At 34.8% G+C, this 21,581-nt stretch overlaps 1 protein-coding gene across 1 annotated transcript; it reads right to left on the reverse strand.

Moving 5' to 3' along the window:
- Positions 1–4,474: 4,474 nt before the first annotated feature.
- LOC123524907 (pre-mRNA-splicing factor 38A-like) lies at positions 4,475–20,675 on the reverse strand. Its single transcript, XM_045303519.2, has 9 exons — positions 20,509–20,675; positions 18,028–18,187; positions 15,215–15,336; positions 12,669–12,754; positions 12,021–12,122; positions 9,759–9,865; positions 9,437–9,495; positions 8,787–8,811; positions 4,475–5,403 (listed from the first exon to the last, which is right to left on the reverse strand). The coding sequence occupies exons 1-9, from the start codon at positions 20,636–20,638 to the stop codon at positions 5,217–5,219; spliced, it is 978 nt and encodes a 325-aa protein (XP_045159454.1). The 5' UTR covers positions 20,639–20,675; the 3' UTR covers positions 4,475–5,216.
- Positions 20,676–21,581: the final 906 nt, after the last annotated feature.

Raw genomic sequence — 21,581 nt, forward strand, 5'->3', positions numbered from 1 at the left:
TTTCTTCTATGTTAGCCTATATTATATACATATCCCATATATTTTTGAACATAGGGCAATAATTTGAACAATTATGGTAGACAGTACAACTCTGATATCACAGTCATGCCAAATATCAAGGCTCTAGCTATTTTTGATTCAGAGAAGAAGATTTTCAAAGTTTCTTATATATAAGCCTATAGTAAGTACATATCACACACAGGGGCATGGCCATTTTTGACCTTAGGGCAAAAGTTTAGACCATTATGGTAGAGAGTCGCACCCTTCTATCACATACCAAATATCAAAGCTCTATAGAAAATATAGAAAAGTCTAATAGCTGAAAACAGATTTCTAACAAAAAAAGACCCATAATTATGTTCAATGAACAAAAACCATTTGAACAACTTTGAAAGAGGGCTATCCAGAGATCATTTGTGTAAAGTTTCATCAAAATCCATTCAGTCGTATTGGAGGAGATGTTGTTTAAAGAAACTGTTGATGAAAAGTGACCATGCCCTCTGGCCGCAATGTTTTTTAACGAATCAGAATAATTTGAACAATTTTGTTAGTGGATCACACAAGGACCATTTGTGTGAAATTATTTTAAAATCGGGCAAGCATTTTCAAAGAAGATTTGTAAACTTTCCATTAATTTTATACACATAGGGAAAAGTGACCACTGACCTTGGAGCCCGTGTTTTTTGATGAATCAGAAAAAATTGCACTCTTGGTAGAGGGTCACAAAAGGACCATTTGTGTGAAATTATCTTAAAATCTGGTCAGCAATTTCATACAAGAAGATTTTTAAAGTTTCCACTATACACGTATAGGGAAAAGTGACCATGCTCTCTGGTGGCCATGTTTTTTGATGAATCAATCTTTGTAGGTTGAAGGTCAGTAATTCAAATCCTTCTTTGTTTCATATAAAAAACGACAACTTCATGTCGTCTTTACTTATCTTTAGAGAACATCACTTTTTCCTACACCAATTTTTCATGAAAGTTCTATCACAAATTAAAGAAAAAGTGAAAAGAAAATAGGGGGTTGAATAGTTCCTAGTGAAATGCCAGTCAGTTGTGGTCTGCTACTCTAAAAATGGCACATATTTGCTCTCCTCCGCGCAATAAACACCTACTTCCGGTTTCGATCTGCAAAACTTGCCATGTGGGTTGTATGAACATGAAAACCGTCTCATTTCATGCAGAATGTATTCTAGTAGTGAAAAAGTGTGATTAAAGCACTCATTCTACACGAATTTGCGCAGAAAATGGGAAAATTAGGATCTATTTATTATGGACTTCTTTCGATACACCACTGAAGCACATTTTCGACCGAATTACTGACCGTATTCCTGTAGAGATGAGTCACACAAGGACCATTAAATTTTGTGTGAAATTACATCAAACTTGGGCCAGTATGTTCATACAAGAAGGTTGTTAAAGTTTCCGATATATTGGAAATGAGATAAATGATTTAAAATGAAACCAAAGATTTTAAAGGGTCACAAAGATTAAAATTTAAAAAAAAAAGATCTGAAATGAAACCAAAGAATTTTAAGTGAGCCAAAGATTTAAAATCAGAAGAAAGACTTTTAATGAAACCAAAGAATTTAAAGCAAGCCAAAGATTTGAAAAGAACACAATGACTCAAATTCAAAAGAAAGATTTTAAAAGAAACCAAAGAATTTTAAGTGAGCCAAAGATTTAAAATCAGATGAAAGACGTTTAATGAAACAAAAGAATTTAAAGCAAACCAAAGATTTGAAATGGACACAACAATTCTCATTCAAAAGAAACTTGAAATGAAACAGAAGACTTTTAAGTGAGCCAAAGATAAAAAATGAGAAAAATGATTTAAAATGAAACCAAAGATTTTAAAGGGACACAAAGATTTAAATTCAAAAGAAAGATTTTAAAGAAACGAAAGAATTTTAAGTGACCCAAAGATTTAAAATCAAATGAAAGACATTTAATGAAACAAAAGAATTTTAAGTGACGCAAAGATTTAAAATGAAACTAAAGAATTTTAAGTGAGCCAATGATTTCAAATCGAAAGAAATTTTTTTAATGAAACAAAAGAATTTAAAGCAAGCCAAAGATAAATAATGAGAAAAATGATTAAAATGAAACCAAAGATTTTAAAGGGACACAAAGATTCAAATTCAAAAGAAAGATTTTAAATTAAACCAAAGAATTTTAAGTGAGCCAAAGATTTAAAATCAGAAGAAAGACTTTTAATGAAACAAAAGAATTTAAAGCAAGCCAAAGATATAAAATGAGAAAAATGATTTAAAATGAAGCCAAAGATTTGAAAGGGATACAACGATTCAAATTCAAAAGAAAGATTTTTATGAAACCAAAGATTTTACAAGAACACAAAGATTCAAATTCAAAAGAATTTTAAGTGAGCCAAAGATTTGAAATTAGAAGAAAGACTTTCAATGTAACAAAAAAAATTGAAGTAAGCCAAAGGTAAAGATAAATGATGACCCTGGATCGCCCACCTGTCATAAGACAAAAGGTAAAATATAGCACAAGTATTGAAATCTGCCACCTGTAACTAGAAAACAACAACAACAAACGTATTCCCCATACGGCTCTTATGTCATGATATGAAATATCTCGACTAGTGTAAGAGATCAGGTAAGACAGTCAAATATAAGTAAGCATTGAAATCTTTTCCCAGTTGTGTGAACATGTTTCAAATGTCAAACTGATGCTAAAATATTAAGAGAGTAGGTCAGCAAGTCACATTCGTGGTCACTGAAAGTCAGTTTTAAGGCCTAGGCCTTGAACTTTCAGACAAGAGGATTTTTAAAGTTTTTTCCTATATAAGTCAATGTAAAACTTGGGACCCCCAGGGCAGGGCAGGGCCTCTTCTCATCCCAGGGGCATAATTTGAACAATTTTGGTAGAGAACCACCAAGCAACACAACATACCAAATATCAAAAGCCTAGGCCTTGCATTTTCAGACAAGAATATTTTTAAAGTCTTTTCCTATATATAGAGATAGACCCTAAAATTTTCAATGATAGTAATATATTAAATAAAGTCTAGAAATTGATTCCCAAGTCCTAGAAATGAAAAAAAAAATGATTTCACAAATGTGAAGTTTATGATAGTTTTGTTAATATCAATAACAGAAGTTTAAATTTTTAATTTAAAGTTGTGATCCACAAAGAATGACAACTCTTGCCTTGGGCTTGTACTTATAAGCAGAGATACCTATTAGCTTACTTCCCTTGCAATTACACAATTGAGTGGAAAATGAAAACGGTTTAAGACACAATGTCATACTTTTTGCACAACAAAAACATTTAGGATTTATTTATTTGTGTTTGATTTACCCCTCAAAACATGGTTCCTATGATTTTGTCAACTTACATATGGTAAAAAATTAACTTTTAACAAGCCAATAATAAAATGAAGTACCAGTAAGTAAATAATAGTGCAGATAATACAGTTTTGCTTGTATCAAAATGTCACAATAGAAGCACTTTTGTAATACAGAACACCTGGTAGGATTAGTATAGATGCAATTATATTGATCTCTATTTCCTATGCCTACTATATAAGTCTATGTAAAACTTGAGACCCCCGGGGCGGGGCCTCTTTTCACCCCAGGGTAATAATTTGAACAATCTTGGTAGAGGACCACAAGGCAATGCTACATACCAAATATCAAAGGCCTAGGTCTTGTGGTTTCAGAAGAGAAGATTTTTAAAGTTTTTTCCTATATGTCTATGTTGCCACTGCAACTAGAGTTCTGTGTGGAATTCAATTCTTTGAAAAATTTGATAGGGGGCCACCCAAGGATCATTCCTGTGAAGTTTGGTGTAAATCTGCCCAGTGGTTTTGAAGAAGCAGATTTTTTTTTAGAAATTGTTGACAGATGGACGACAGACATTGTGCGGTCACAAAGCTAACCATAAGCCTTTGGCTCAGATGAGCTAAAAAAAAAACATAATGAAAAGACAACAGTTGTAAACTTGCAGGCATCATTATGGTCACAATTTAATGGAAGAATAAAATCTGGCTTACTGCATACAGTTTCACATTTCTAAGAATACTCTAAATGTCTCAATGATTTGCTGGACATTTCAAGTGATATCTGATGTTAAATATTCAAAAATGTCTTTAATATCAAGTCAGAATACAAGTTTCTGTTACTACAACCAATTGCATATTCTAGAATACTCTGAAAACAAGGCTATTTTCCACTTACAACCTTTTAGATTGCTATGTGTAATTTTGCATATAACAGAGCTGGTGATTGACAGACGCTGGACATTCTCAGTGCTTGATGAAATATACTATGGTAAAACTTTAACATTACAATAAGCATATTCTAAGTCGAAAAGGGGCCATAATTCAGTCAAAATGCTTGATAGAGTTCTGCTCCTGTTTACAGACTGGAGTCATGACGGTAAACAAGTACGCAAAATATGAAAGCAATATCTCAATGGACTTTGAAAATATTTGGGGTGGTATGCAAACTTTAACATTACAATAAGCATATTCTAAGTTGAAAAGGGGCCATAATTCAGTCAAAATGCTCGATAGAGTCATCTGCTCCTGTTTAAAGACTGGAGTCATGATGATAAACAAGTATGCAAAATATGAAAGCAATATCTCAATGGATTTTGAAAATATTTGGGGTGGTACGCAAACTTTAACATTACAATAAGCATATTCTAAGTCAAAAACGGGCCATAATTCAGTCAAAATGCTTGATAGAGTTGTCTGCTCCTTTTTACAGACTGGGGTCATGATGGTTAACAAGTATGCAAAATATCAAAGCAATATCTCAATGGACTTTTGGGGTGGTAGGCAAACTTTCACATTTGTGTGATGCTAACGCTAACATGCTCAGCTCACGCCGACGCGAGTAGGATAGCTCCCCTATTCAATTTCTTCAAATAGTCAAGCTAAAAATTATATAGTTAATAGGCTGTAAGTAACAGATATAACCTTTTAACAGTGACGAATGAAAATCATAAACTCAATTAAATATATGACAAAAGCGTTCGTTATAATGTTACAATATAGATATGAATAGTTTCGTTGAGTAATCTGTAAAAACATTTAGCTTTTACAGTCTTCTCAAAAGTACTACCTTTAACATACAACTTTTTATTTCTGGGACGTTGATATAAACTAAATGTGTCTGTGTCTTAAAAACATGCAGTTCTTTCAGGCAAAGAAAATTCATTCATAACATTTTCAATCCACACTTAAGGCCTCAAGGGGGCCATTCCAAGTTTTGCTCTAAGTTCATTTGCTTCTTGTATATCAAGATCATCCTTTGACATGTTGCGAGAACCATGATCTCTATGGCGATCTCTGTGTCTGTCCTTATGTCTGTCTTCTCCACGATCTTTCTCACGGTGTTCTTTACCACTTTTGTGACTACGATGTTTTCTGAAAATGAACAGGAGATAATGTTTTATTGACCATGAAACACCAACAATTTGCTTCTACCTATTGGTCTAAAAGATTTTTTTAATAATTTAATATAACAAGAGCTGTCCACAAGACAGTGCGCTCCACTATTCGGCGATTTGACAGTAAAATGAATATATGTCTCAATAAGAGACCTCTACTTTAAAAGGAAGATACACCAAGGGGCATAATTATGTGCAGAACACATATTGGAGTTATTGGGATTGTTACCATACATGCAGATGACGATGGTAAAGATATATTTTGAGTTTCAAGTAATTATCTTATATAGGTACCAAAGTTATGTCCAGAACAAGGCAGTCTGAAAGACAGCTAAATCCCCTGCCACTGTTATGGATAGTGAAAGGGTAAATCTTTGACCTTTAGCTGTGACCTTGACCTTGAACTGATATGACTGACTCATGAATTCTGCACAACGTCTTGATGAGGTGATCATTTGACCCAAGTTTCATGAAAATCCTTCAAGGGGTTTAGGAGATACAGAGCTCAAACCTTTGACCTTGAGTTGTGACCTTGACCTTGAGTTGACATGGTTGACTCATGAGCTCTTGATGAGATTATCATTTGACCAAAGTTTGATGAAAATCCTTCAAGGGGTTTAGGCGATACACAGTGGACACAAAATGGAAGGCTCAAACCTTTGACCCTAAGCTGTGTCCTTGACCTTGAGCCAGCATGGCTGACTCGTAAGTTCTGCACATCAATTTGATAAGGTGATCATTTGACCCAAATTTTATAAAATTCCTTAAGGGGCTTTAGGAGATATAGAGCAGACACGAAATGGAAGACTAAAACCTTTGACCTTGAGTTCTGACCTTGACCTTGAGCTGGCATGGCTGACTCATGAGTTTTGCACATCGCCTTGATGAGGTGATCATTTGACCCAAGTTTGATGAAAATCCTTCAAGGGGTTTAGGAGATATTGAGCAGACACAAAACGGAAGGCTCAAACCTTTCACCTTGAGTTGTGACCTTGACCTAGAGCCGGCAAGGCTGACATGGGTTCTGCACATCGTCTTGACGAGGTGATCATTTGACCCAAGTTTGATGAAAATCATTCAAGGGGTTTAGGAGACATAGAGCGGACACAAAATGGAAGGCTCAAACCTTTCACCTTGAGTTGTGACCTTGACCTTGAGCCGGCATGGCTGACTCATGGGTTCTGCACATCGTCTTGATGAGGTGATCATTTGACCCAAGTTTTATCAAATTCCTTCATGGGGTTTAGGAGATATAGAGCGGACACAAAATTGAAGTCTCATAATCAAACCTTTGACCTTGAGTTGTGACCTTGACCTTGAGCCGGAATGGCTGACTCATGGGTTCTGCACATCGCCTTGATGAGGTGATCATTTGACCCAAGCTTGATGAAAATCCTTCAAGGGGTTTAGGAGATATAGAGCGGACACAAAACGGAAGGCTCAAACCTTTCACCTTGAGTTGTGACCTTGACCTTGAGCCGACATGGCGGACTCATGGGTTCTGCACATTGTCTTGATGAGGTGATCATTTGACCCAAGTTTTATCAAATTCCTTCATGGGGTTTAGGAGATATAGAGCGGACACAAAATGGAAGTCTCAAACCTTTGACCTTGAGCCGGCATGGCTGACTCATAGATTCTGCACATCGTCTTGATGAGGTGATCATTTGACCCAAGTTTCATGAAAATCCTTCAAGGGGTTTAGGAGATATGGAGCGGACACAATAAGTGTTACGGACGACGACGGCAGGACATGGACGAGACCATTCCTATAACCCCCCACCACTTGTGGCGGGGGATTAAAAAGATGTTTGTCAAATAGTTTAAGTATGAAAGGGGCAAAATTTGGTCAAAAATACAAATCCGAGTTATGGGGATTGTTACCATACAAGTCATGCAGATGATGACGATAAAGATACATTTTAAGTTTCACGTCTTTATCTTATACTGTACTAAAGTTATATCCAGAAAGCGCAGATTGGCAAAAAACTTCAAGTATGAAAGGGGCATAATTCTGTCAAAAATACAATTCGAGTTATGGGGATTGTAACCACACATGCAGATGATGATTATAAAGAATTAATTTTAATTTCAAGTCATTATCTTTTAAAGCACCAAAGATATGTCTATAAACGAAGCTTTCCAAAAAATTCAACATGAAAATAATTCCAAGTATAACAATTTTGTGACCTTGACCTAGGGTATAATGGGCCCAGCCCCTGCACATATTTTGTTTGTATGCTGGACAATGTTTATGTGAACTTACAGTAAGATATAAGCACTAGTAACAAAGATATGACAGAAAAACAAAGGTTGCCAAAAAACTTTATTATTAACCTTAAAAATAACCCAAGTATAACACCTTGGTGACCTTGACCTGGGGTATAATGGGGCCAGCCCCTGCACATACTTTGTTTGTATGATGGACAATGTTTTTGTGATCTTACAGTAAGATATAAGCAATAGTAACAAAGATATGACAGAAAAAAACAAAGGTTGCCCAAAAACTTTAACCTTAAAAATAACCTAAGTATAACACCTTGGTGACCTTGACCTTACGTATAATGGGCCCAGCCCCTGCAAATACTTTGTTTATATGCTGGATAATGTTTATGTGAAGTTACAGTAAGATATAAGCAAAAGTAACAAAGAAATGACAGAAAAACAAAGGTTGCCGAAACATATTAACCAAGAAAGCTCACGCCGACACTGACGCCAGGGTGAGTAGAATAGCCCCCCTATTCTCCGAAAAGTGGAGCTAAAAATGGGCTTTATTTCTAATAGATCTTTATTAGAAACAAGACAAAGTTTTATCAGGGTGCCCATCCATGATGAAATAATGCACTGAGGGGCACCTGGGGTTTTCCTCTACCAACAAAAGCTGGAAAGCTGCCATATAACATTCAATTGTGTTGATGTGATGCAAAACCAAACACACATTTAATTCCTGGAGCTAAGAGCTATTTAAAGACCTTTTAGTTATCACAGCCAGAAATCTTACAGAACACTGAATCGGCTATAACTGAATTTGATGTTTTACTAATAAATGAGTAGTTTTATTGAAGTGATCAGAAAATATGTAGTGGCCAGTATGACTCCCCTCTGACAGATCAATTAAAGCCATTATAAAAAGTTATGCTTATAAATATTAAATGTTTTTGTAGTTGTTTCATGTTTCTTTATACTAGTAAGTCACAAGCCGCAGTTTATGTCATATGGCAACTTTAGAACAGTTCATGTATAATATTTTTCTAAAAATTGTTTTTTCTTCTCAAATCATCCTTTAAAAATACACTTCGATCAAGTTACCAAAAGACATAAAACAGTATATAGCAGGTCATTAAAAACTTAAACACATACCGGTCTTCATCTTTGTGCCTTTTATCTAAAGAGAAAGAAATATTCGCTGTACATAATTGTAATTTAACTATTCTGAATGGATTAAAAAACGTTAAAGCAAGCAATATCAAATAGCAAGAATAAATATTTTTGAAATCCTTTTAACATTTGTCATGTTTATAGCTCTGAAATAATTCTAACCTACCTAAAGCATTAAGTAATTATGGTTCTTGGTCCATCTATTATGAAGATAAACAAGTGTGCAAAGATTTTTGCAAAGCTACAGTTCTCATGGCTTTTTTTTTTGAAAAGTGGTCTGAAACGAAAATCTTTTCCAATGCAGGCAATCTAGTGACAATACCTTGTAGATTTTTATAAAATTCAGAAAAGTTAGAAATGTTTCATTACCTTTAATATGACACAACATACTGTGAAAAAATTTAATTTCCCAGGCTTCAAAATCCATAGTTTTTGCCAAAACACCTAGGTATTTCATTGGAAATTAAATTGGTTCAACTTCTGAAGAGAAATGAATGGGTATTTTCTTTCTTTTCTGGTGTTTAACATTGTTACTTGACATAGCCACGAAATCAAAAACTTAGTTCCACATGAATATTCATGATTTCACAGTAATCTGTAAACATTACCACTTTAAAACAAAGCTTACGTACCTGTTTTCTTGTCTTTATCAGACCTTTCTTTTGACCTTGATCTTTTTCTACCTCGGTCCCTGAAAATCAAAATACCTTTACTTACTATCTGTGCAGGAGAGGAAAATAACAATGCCATGAACTTTTTCTTTAACCACAAAGTATTGGAAGATAAAGCAGTCATCACAGGTAAACAGAATTCAAATAAGTATGGAAACTGGTCAAATTATAGGAGTAGTTGGAAATACAGACAAAAAAGTCAAAGTCAATACAAAATCCATCTTTTCAACTCCTCTGGCTGAATGTTAGTATAACTAGAAGACATACACTGAAAATATCTCACCTATGATGTGGTGATGCAGCTCTACCTGACTTTGGTGAAGGACTTCTAGCTGACTTCTCGGTCTCTCTGTAACTTGAACGCTTTTTCTCCGCTTCTTTGTATATATCCTAATCAAATAATACAGATGTAATTTATAAGCAAATACATTTGTTTCTAAACTTCTGCAGTTGTTGATACACAAAACAAACGTGTATTGTCGCTATTCTTGCATAAAAAACATTACACGACGGCTACATGTATTGTTTTCATATGTGATGAATTTACGATTCTGGTACATTTTTTAATTACAATTCTGTTGTTCTTGGAAATGGTAAACAGGTTTTAAATATCAATAACCAGGGCCTAGAAATCAACAACACTGCCAAAAGCACATACTGAAGGTTTTTAAACGCTTTTTGTAATCTCTCATTATTACAAACATGAAATTACCAATAACTGTTCATATAACTTAATTCTTCGCGATTTTAGATACAAACATACTGACTGATACTAACCAAAATCATAAATACAAAAACAATACTGAAAACAAACAATCACACAAAGTACACGCGATTCTTAAACATTCATGGTTATCTACAAAAACTGAAATGACACCGAGTTCAAAAAGGGGAGTAAACAAGGGAAGAAACGAGTATGAACATTGTTGGGGGCAATGCATTTGGCATTGGTAACTGATACAGCAAAACATTTTATGGTTCAGATTGCATCTTTTATGCTACAAAAAGAGGTCATTATGGAAGAAACAAGATGCAGATACCAAATGTCACTCTGCGAAGAAATACATATACGTCTCTGGGAAAGCATTTCAAAAATAAAAATCATGTATTAACAGCACATTTGCTTGTTTGCACCCAATTTTTCTCCCATTAATACATGGCAGAACCAGTGAAAAAAGTAGCTTTTATGCAAGAATCAGATAAAAAAAACAGTCTTAAATTTTTCATGGCATTTCAATGAGGAAACAGAAATCATTCAATCTATGACATGTTTTTTTCAAGAACTAAGTAATTCTCCATAAGCAAATGACAATTTCTACACATCAATCAGAGATGGAGGACAAACAACATCAGACATTGCCTTCTGTAAAGTTGTCACCGAAAAAAACTAACCTACAGATGCAAGTCACAACCTCTGGGTTGATAGTCTAGCTTATTCGCTATTGAACTTACCAGACTGGCTGCAGACAAAATAACTTGAAGACAAGATAGTAATAAGATTAAAGATACACCACAGAATAACTGTATTCTATTGTGTTGCCATGACAGTAATTATACACGATTCACATAGAAAAATTGAGGAATATAAGAGTGTACTATAATTTTACAACTACCCAGTAAAAACTGACAGTGACATTTAGGCGGCTCAGACTTGGGCGCTTATTGTCTAGTTTATAAATCAATATGGCAGAAAGTACAGTACTTGGTGTATTTAGTCAGGTTTTGATGAACCTTTGTTACTACATTGTAAAATATTTATTTAGCCACGTTTTTAAAACTTAATATATATACTGGCAAAAAGATTAAGTGAATAAAATTAAAGCAAAACAAGTAGCTGCGTTCAATAAACGCTTGATGCCCCCGGTGGCATCCTTGTCGATACAAAGCAAGTTAAGTCCAAAAAGAGGTCAAGTTCAAGGTCAAACTGAGGTTAGGTGATGTTCGAAGATGAGGAATGGTCACAGATTACATCAGCATTAGTATCAAGTCATTCTAGTTAGGGGTATTGATGCTAGACGAAACGGTCCCATTTGGTTAACCTCGTACGGACGGACGGATGGACAGGACAATCACTATATGCCGCCTGCATCAGTAGATACCGGGGGGCATAAAAAAATGAACAGATAAATGCAAAATTACAATGACTCTGGAAGGAAATTAAATCATCTACTTGTCACATTGTATTGTAGCTGTAATAACTGTGTTATCAGAATGATTTTCATGAAGTTGCTGTAGAGGGAAGATAGTAAGCGACTGGGCTGTGGCAGGTATAGTGAACCTAGACTGGGTTGTGGCAGGTCGAGTGAACCTAGCATTGCAGGTCTAGTGAACCTAGACTGGGTTGTGGCAGGTCTAGTGAACCTAGATTGGGATGTGGCAGGTCTAGTGAACCTAGACTGGGTTGTGGCAGGTCTAGTGAACCTAGACTGGATTGTGGTGGGTCTAGTGAACCTAGACTAGGTTGTGGCAGGTCTAGTGAACCTAGACTGGGTTGTGGCAGGTCTAGTGAACCTAGACTGGGTTGTGGCAGGTCTAGTGAACCTACCATTATATCCTCTTCATCTGATGTTTCCATATCCTCCAGATCTTCATCAAGGGCACTCACTCTCGAGTCTAGAAGGTTACTCTCCTCCAACACCATTCGTTTCTGTGCAAGATAAACAAAGAAATATTCTTCTTCATAAACACACGGGATAATCTCATAGCTAAGTTACTCACTCTCAAGTCCAGTAGTTTACTGCCTTCTTCTTCAAACACCATACATTTTCAATTTTGATACTAAGAAAAATATTTTCATATGCATGTACATAGAAATATGCATGATCTTGCATGTACATTAACTGGAGTAAACCAAAGAAGTCTGTATCAGAAACAGAAAATTCTATGCCAATCAAAAAATACCATGTCTTAAAGAACACAAAGAAGTTTAAAACACCAAGAATGGAAGTTCTTGATTTACTTTACTAATTTCACAGTGGATCCCTACTCCCTGGCAGGTTACCAAGGTTATGTGGTTGTGCATAATAAATATTCCTTTAAATCAAGCACAGTCTGTGGAACATTGTGCAAGTCTTTTCCAAACAGGACTAATCATTCTTTTTCTGGGATGTGACTGTTTCTTGCATAAAACTAGCATAAATACCTACATCACACTTGCTACTTGTTTTAAGCCCCCAAATGTTACTGGTATTACCTGGATTCTCGGTAATATGATATCACAACTGCGTTCCTCTCTCAGTAAGTCATCAATGTATTCATCCATATGAATCAATTCAAAAGCTGGAATATAAAAACATATTGATCACAATAATATAGTCATAACTCTAAATAACACTTTTAATTTACATTTAACTTCTTTTTTAAAAAAGAAAAAAACATAGATGGTTTAGAAATATGGTCTAAAGTGTGGAAAGAAAACATTCAAGCTAACCTCACATACAAGTGCTCATTAATTTTTTCATCATAATTCTGAAAAATGAAAACATGATTTAGGAGGAATATACTGTGAAATCATTTAATTTCGTCGGCACAAATTTCATGGTTTTAACCAAAACGGCTGTTTCTTGGGGACGTAAATTTGTGGATTTTCGATTTTTGAAAAAAAAAATTTTTTCATAATTTCCACAGGAATAGATCTAATACATCATTTTGTTCTAAGATGTGAAACCTACACATGTCCAACAACACTACCATGGTTACTGAATTTGCAATCTACACCGCGGGAGATTAGCAAGTGATCATGTGCCAACTAACGACCGCGTTATCTATAAGCATACGAACCCTACTTTGCAAAACTTAATGAAACTGTGAATTATTCAGTAAGAAAAGTGGGCGCCAATTAAAAAGTGTAAAAGCCGTAGCACCTTGGACATAGACTTGCACAATTAGACTTCATAATCGAAACAAATATAAAGTTCATCCACATTGATCATGTTTCGAACAAGAACTAGTTATTGTATTGCATATTTACTGACTTCATGTTGCTAAAAATGTGTTTTTGCATATGATTGATACAATATAATTGGTTTAGACTCATGATAAAAAGGTTCCGTACATGGCTGTTGTTTTTATTAAGTAGTACTAGTATAACCATAGTAATCCTTACATAAACTATTATAAACTGGTTGCTAGACTTTCATCTGAATGTTTTTGTGGTGTTTTTTTTTTTTTTGCAAAATGGATGCGCGTCTGCATCTAATATTACAGGCTGTTGAACTTGCGCCCCGAGAAACATGTAATGTGAATTGGGTAACAGGGCTACAGATATTTTTTTTGGCCTATGAGTATTTACTCGTTATAATTTATGTGAATGAGTAAAATGGTAAAATCTGAAATTGACTAGGAGTAATTTTACTCCTGAGAATCTGTAAATGTGAAAAACTGGAAATCAGTTTTATAACATATTTATTGGGTGTAACCCCCATGAATTCAATATCAATTCATGGTTTCAATATTCAGCATTCAAGTTTTTGCTTCTTTTTTTACTCCATTGGCTTGTTTTGGCTTCACCCTCGCTACCGAATCCAATAGAATATATATTCAATATACCTTTAACTATGTTTTGGGGATCATTTTAGTTGGTTTAAAGAATGCTTTGGTCACTTTTTACATTCATAGAAAGAGACATTTTTGTTGTTTATTCTGCACTAGAAGTTGATATTTTAAATCGATACCGCTTTAAAATACACTACTGTACCATCCATATTAATTCCCAACTATTTGATTTATGCACGCATTGAGTGTATAATATTATTTAACCTAGGTGTATAGAGCACCATTCAATGTGTGTGTACGTTCAAAGTGGAAGAATTAATGCCGACCATTCTCTGTTACGTAAAGCATCCAGACGATTCAGATTTTGTTTACGCTAGTAAAAAGCCGTTGCGTGCGTTTCTGCAATTTCATATATGTTTTTATACGCATACAAATTATCAGACATGAGTATATGCATTATTTCAAAGCGTAATTTACGCTAATACGCATCTTATCTGGAGCCCTGGGGTAATAATGCCTCGGATGCAAATCTAGCAATTAATTTATAATATTTAATAGTACCAAAGTAGTGGTAATTTACTACAATTCAGTAAATATAAATATTGCAGAGCGGGGCTGAAAAAAAATCAAATAACAGCCACAGCATAGTGCAGTTGGCACGTGACGCTATGTCAAACTTCTAGTTTTAATATCTACTTTTACTTTGATGAGCATGTTGTAAACAATCCAAGGGTACATGTCTGAAAGAAAAAGTCGGATACCTATGTTTAACATTCATGGAGCCTCCATAAACTATACGAAAGCTGCAGGTCAGTAAACAGCTATATGGACCAAAGCGGATGGTTATGGTGTCTTTTTTGGTGACACTGAGTACAATTTACATTACCGTGTGCATAATTTGTTCCTTGTTACTTAATTTCGTGGTTCAGCTGAACCACAAAATCCACGAAAATTAATCACTCACGAATAATAATGATTTCACAGTAACGTAAGTCAGATATAATCTGCAACAAGTTGGAATCTTATCAGTGCTTATTAGTCTCTGTGTTCTGTGTTCTAACTTTGTAAGAAATAAAACAAAACTCAAGCATATGTCAGGCAATACAGTGAAAAATGGAAAGAAATGTGTCTACTTCTGAACAAGGCAGATATGACTGCATGTGTGTAAATTGATGCTAGTTTAAGCATTAGCAGCAGCTACATCATCTGCATGTATAGATTAATAACAATAAAATAAGATCTTACATCCATCTTTCTTCTGTCTTTTCAGTTTTCTGTAGTCAAGATACAAAGGTTCGAGGTATTTGTAACAGTCTATAGAAGATCCTGTTAAACGCATATACAATGATCCCAAAGCTCGAACATATCTGCAAAATAATACAGATCGTATAAATTATTTTAATCTGTGTTTATATTCCTAGGACAAATTTCTAAAAGCGTTTCAAAAAATCACAGAAGTTTGAAGAAAATATATTTTGTGGTTTTAATTTTAAAGGAAAATTACTGGTTTTTGTTAACCCTTACCTTGCTAATTTTCTATAATGAACTTGTCCATCTTTCAATTTGGACAGTACCATTAACTGTTAAAAGGGGTGCTTACCAAAAAGATACTGACTGAATGGCAAACAGTGCAAATCTTGATCAGGCTGCACAGATGTGAAGGCTGATCATGATCTACACTGGTCGCAAGGCAGAATCCATCGTGTCCAGAATGATACAGGTTAATGAATAATGGCACATGGGCCTTGTCAAACAGTTATAATTATAACATTACATTTGCATAGCATATCTACAGCATAATAACATTAATAGCACAGCAATTTTACAGGCACGTGTCCAGGTGGGGGGCCAGGGGGCCCGGGCCCCCCCAGCTGGCTGGCTAGTTACGATTTTTATTACTATGGGCCCCTCAATTAACAAATTTATACACCAGCACAACTGGCTTGATTTGACAGCAATACACAGGCTAAAGAGCCATAAAACGGTGTCCAGTAGTGGAAATTAGCCCCAGGCATGTCACAGGTAAAAGTTTATCTGTGCATGCTTCATTGATCGCTTGATCGGTACTTGATTGGGTAGTGGAGAAACTATTATGTTTTTTACTCTTTGGAAGTGTTATAAAATGATCATTACATTGTTGGTTTTGTTAAGTAAATCATAAAATGAATCTGAAAATTGAAACATTATGATGGTTGTATTTTGTTTTTACATTAAGACACATTCCCCAAATTTATTAAATTGATAGATATTTATCCTATCTTTTTATTTTACAACAATTATGAATTTGAAACTACTGTATCAATTTTACTCTTTTGGGTCCAATAACCTTACTTAAAAACTCTCATAGTTTTAAAAGTAGTTTCTCAGTAAATCTTACAAAACGCATCTAAAACTCGTTACTTATGAGGGGTTTTATACATAAAAATATCATTTAATATGTGCTGTGATGTTATAGTTTGTACAGTCAAAGAAGTAAAAAATACACATCTATTTATTTTTATAGATCTTTGGTACAATTAAGAGTTCATTGTCATTTGAAATCTGTGGTGTAAATAGTAATTGTCATAATACTTCGTTTGTTTTGTTGGAAATCTAAAAACATTTGGCCATTTTGCAAATAGGATACCCTTAATAATTAGACTAGCCACTAGACTGATAATTACGATATTTCTATGATTTTTTTTCTTTTTTATGCTTATAGAGACAAAAGCCAGTCTATTCTAGAGATTTTCTAAGAGGACTGATGTTAAAATTGTAATATTGGACATAGTATATAGACTGGCTCAGTTCACTACATGAAATCATAAAAATGTGGAAAAAAAATCATCAGTCTAGGAGCTAGTCTACTTAATAATCATCTTAAAACTTCAACATTTTTTTCAACCGGGTATCATACAGAAAAATAAGTTCATACACTATGACTGTACAATCATACATACATTGAAAAGGCTTGATGAAATTATTAAAAAGTAGACTTTTCCTTAAATATATAATACATTCATGCATCCTTAAAGGTGTTTCAGGTAGCAGGAAAATGCATCTATTCATGTGCCATATTAAAAAAATTTCACAATCGGGAGGGGATACCCCTCCCGAACCCACCCCAGGTTGGGCCCCCCCAGCAAACAAATCCTGCACACGGGCCTGGCAAAATGTATACAAGTTAACAAATTTTAGTAAACTGAATTCAGTACTGTTATATCTTACCAGTAATCAGTCAGGGGTCATGCAAATTTTTAATGGATTTTTTGCAAAGCTGGTAACTGCCAGTTTATTTTCAATTTTATTTATTTATTGCCCAGCATATGTTAAATCACTTCTGTAAGTTTGTTTTTTCAGTCAAGATCACTTGCACGAGCTCTTTTTTTCAAATACCTCAAAAAAACATAAGTTTTCTATAAGGAAACAAATTTTTTGTCAAGTATAAATAATTCCCTTTCCCTACAACCCGCTTTCAACACTGAACTTCAAGACTTTATAATAATGCTCAAACGCAACAATACAATATATGTATGCTTCTCAGCTAGATCTTTGAAATAAGCAAATATACAGGAATTATTTGCAAAAAAACATATGGCAATAAACCCATTTTGTCTGGCTGAAAAGTCATCATAATCTACTAGAAAGAAAGGACCTTATATCAGCTGCCTTATATGATTTTTTTTGGTTTTGTTTCGCTCATTAAGCATGTGCAATATTTCTCACAGTTACAGGTATGTTTTTGTCCATGAAATATTTGAAATATTACTTAAACATGTGATTTTAAAAACTGAGCCATGCCATGAGAAAACCAACATAGTGGGTTTGCGACCAGCATGGATCCAGACCAGCCTGCGCATCCGCGCAGTCTGGTCAGGATCCATGCTGTTCGCTTTTAAAGCCTATTGAAATTGGAGAAACTGTAAGCGAACAGCATGGATCCTGACCAGACTGCGCGGATGCGCAGGCTGGTCTGGATCCATGCTGGTCGCAAACCCACTATGTTGGTTTTCTCATGGCACGGCTCAATTGGTTAATAAAGTGTGGTTCCTAACTGATATAAGACAGTTGATACTAACTTGAAGTCTTCATTTCTGATAAACTCTACAATGATATCTTTCTCTGGCTGGATCTGTAACATCTTGAGCAATAAACACAGAAATGGTGCTGGCTTGACGTTGCCTCCATATACTCCACCGACATACTTCAGGCCCATGGCTTTGTCAACAAGAAGTTCCGCTGGAAGGAGAATATGAAATAATTGTTAGTTTTCAATGCAATGGGTCTGGAAGGGTTCTTCCTGCTGCCAAAACTTCTGAATAAGAGTTTTATAATAGATTAATCCAAATAGTGTTGATATTGTCAGCTGATATAATACAGATACAAAATGTTCAAATAATGAAAGCCCTGCCAGAACATTCTGCCCTGGAATAATGTTTCTGATTTTAGGAGTACAGTTTACAATGTTTTCACCAACTATATTGCTTGTTTTCTTCTCATACTCCCTTGGTGGTGTTATCTAGAGAAACACAGCATATTTTTTTCAAAATGGAGGATTTCACTTTAAATGTTTATCCAGCAACAGTAATTAAGAGATCATTCTTAAAACGCTTTAATTATATCCACTAATTTTGTTTAGCAAACATACCACTGGAGTTTTTTTCAGCTTATTTTAAAGTCATTATTGGGTCATATTCTAAACTGAATAAGTATCTTTTCTCAAATCTGAGAAAAAATCCAAATTGTGCCTTATAAAAAATGTGTTTTTGTTAGAAAAGTACAAAAGTAACTAGAGCTATCACCAAAGGTGATTAACACCCCGAGACATTGGTTTGAAGCCTTTGATACTGGGTAACTAAAATACTGTGATACTGACTGTTGGCCTTCAAGTGTGAAACAGCTCTTCAATGGGTAGACTCCTACTTAAGGCCTCGTACTTGTAAGAATAATATCAACAATGCATGTTCATCAGACCGCCATCTTGAATGCAGTGTGCCCCAAGATTTACATAAAAACATGCATCAAATAATTGCCTCATAAAGATGGAATGCAGAGCATGTAACACAGGCAACAAGGTCCAAATCACACTTTAGAAATGCAGAGTGCACAGCTCAGGTAATAAGGTTTATGGTCCAAATCGTAAACAAATGGGTCATGATGACCCTCTAACAGAATTTCCAAGGTTAAAAAATGTCAAAGCATGTGGTCTGCATAAGAAGATTTAAGTGTATAAATATTAGTTGACTGTTAAGAACTGAAACACTGGACATCTGGCTCGCTCATCACTGTACACCTAGATATAAGACCAGAGGTATTGATTTCTGCTTGTTTATCGCAGTTTTTTTATTGGAATTTGCAAAAATCAATCTACAATCATGATTTAAAAATTATTGGAAATTATCGCGGATGTCCCGTCGTTCTACAAAATATAACTTTGAAATGGCTACTTTGACACTTCTTTCGTTATTCCGCTAGTAAAAACATGTATAAATCAAATTTATACGAAAAAACATTGCCACGAAATTTATAACTGATTTGTGTTTTTCAATTAACACCTGTCATTGGCTTTTTATTCAGTAAACGGTTAACTACCTCGCCAAATTACTTCAATCAATGATGACATATGTAAAGGTGGAGCTAAATAATTTTGCCGATAAAATACGTCACGCATTGTACAACCAAAGCTGTCATTGGTTTATTGCATATCTAGATTAAAGTCAAAGATCAAGATGCACGTGGCAGCTTTGTGTAATGGATGTCGAATCGCTTATTCCTCGGTTGGTGACACGCTGTGTATTGTGTATTATGAACGGAAACGGCCGCGGGCAATATTGATTTTTAGGCTGGATAGAGAGAACTTCTGGCAAAGAAATACACATTATAAAAAAATACATGTACGGCAAAATATTTTTTCGCAACTTTTTTATTTTTTTGCCTTTGGCGAATTGCAGCGGAAACCCTGGGTAAACATTACTACCTTAACCAACCATGCCGTTACTGGAAAACAATGATCTCTGATTGGTCGAGAGCGCAAAGCAGCCACCGCAAACTCCACCTTCGATTTACAGGCGAAATAGCATCAGACAAGTAGTTATTTTGTGTACTCGGTAAGCTATATGCATGCATCCCGTCCCGTAGACTCGCAGTTGGAATATTTTGGCGTCTTTTTCCAAAAAGTATGCATACAAATACGCAGAAGTAAGCCTTCCCGAGAACCCTGAGATGACAGCTTGCAACTACAGTTTACATACAAATTTACTGTTTTGGAGGTTTTGACAGGAAAGTCTTGTCTGAGAATATACAATTTGGGGAATATAACGCTTTTTTATTGGTGAACAATGGCTATAAAATCTGCTGAAAAAAAAAAACAATATTGGTTTGTAATAAAATAATATATACAGTGAAAATTAATAAAATAGATTAAGCACGTGTTACATTCACTGCAACAAATGCCATAACCCGAGGAATGGTCTCTGAATTCATTTTTTATCCGAATAAATACTATCCAAAATCATGAACAGTTGAAGACTAAAACACCTCTAAAACAAAGCTCAAAATACCTGTAAGAGCGAAGCAGTCTTCCTTCCAGTATCTACATTCATATATTCTTGTTCGAATAATCTTCTCAATTAAATACTGGGGATTTGTGCCTTTAATTGAATGAGCATCTTTCACCGTTCTGTTCGCCATATTTGTTGTTGTTGTTGTTGTGATTAGGTAGCACGCCACTAATCAGTTATAGGACAAGGGTAGAGAGGGAATTTCTCCTAGATTGCTAGGATGATGCATGTAATTAATATTAACCCCCAAGTCAATAAAATGGACATTAACACTCAGCAATTGGGCTATAGATTACGACAGTGGTCAAATCTGGACAATGTGTGAAATGATAAGAAGGAATGTGTAAAACAAATAACTACACATGTATATGGCAACAGCACAGACTCTTTTAAGTCCACAGTTTTGATGGCTTAGCTTTCTATTTTTAGTCTCAATGTTTCAATGTTGCATAATTTTATTAATGTATAAAATGCAGTGAGATACATTTTTGCTATCAAAAATGTGTGTTGCATCTCAACTATGTTCACAATGTAAAAGCAAATGCATTTATTTGTTTTTATAATTAATGAAAATCACACGGCTCTTTTTCAACAAGTTCAGTGTCTGATTTCCTGAATTCTTCCTTTGAATTTACATGTTTGTGGAAGTAAATATCATTTACTACACTTAGGTGACAGTTATTCTTTGCACTGAAAGCAGTTTGCACTGTCTTCTCATCTTTAGACTGACAACTGCTACACACTTTGTCATTGTATGGTCGACAGACTTTTATTTACCAAACTTCACATAAGAGTTATTCTTTGCACTGAAAATTAGACTCATTTTTATCAGTCATCCATGAAAGTCATTCTGAGTTAAGGTAGGTTTTTCTACAAAACTGTCATAGTCATTCTGAATCTGAATTAATTCTGAATTAATGTCACTATCATTGTAGTTACTTGATTCAAAGTCATTCTGAATAAAGGTCACAGTTATTCTGACTTGTGATCGCAGTCATTTTGACTTAAGGGAATAGGCATTCTGAACTTGATTCAAAGCCATTCTAAATAAAGGTCACAGTTATTCTGACTTG

Source organism: Mercenaria mercenaria, chromosome 3, assembly GCF_021730395.1.
Source record: "Mercenaria mercenaria strain notata chromosome 3, MADL_Memer_1, whole genome shotgun sequence".
In the NCBI taxonomy this organism is placed as follows: domain Eukaryota; kingdom Metazoa; phylum Mollusca; class Bivalvia; order Venerida; family Veneridae; genus Mercenaria; species Mercenaria mercenaria.

Bases quoted from the DNA above. Each gene is read 5' to 3' on its own strand.
- LOC123524907 (XM_045303519.2), bottom strand. From the start codon at position 20,638: ATGGCGAACAGAACGGTGAAAGATGCTCATTCAATTAAAGGCACAAAT. The intron at 12,755-15,214 runs GTAAGATCTTAT...TTTATATTCCAG, and splicing joins AAGACAGAAGAAAGATGGAT to CTTTTGAATTGATTCATATG. The intron at 5,404-8,786 runs GTATGTGTTTAA...GTTCATTTTCAG, and splicing joins AGGCACAAAGATGAAGACCG to AAAACATCGTAGTCACAAAA.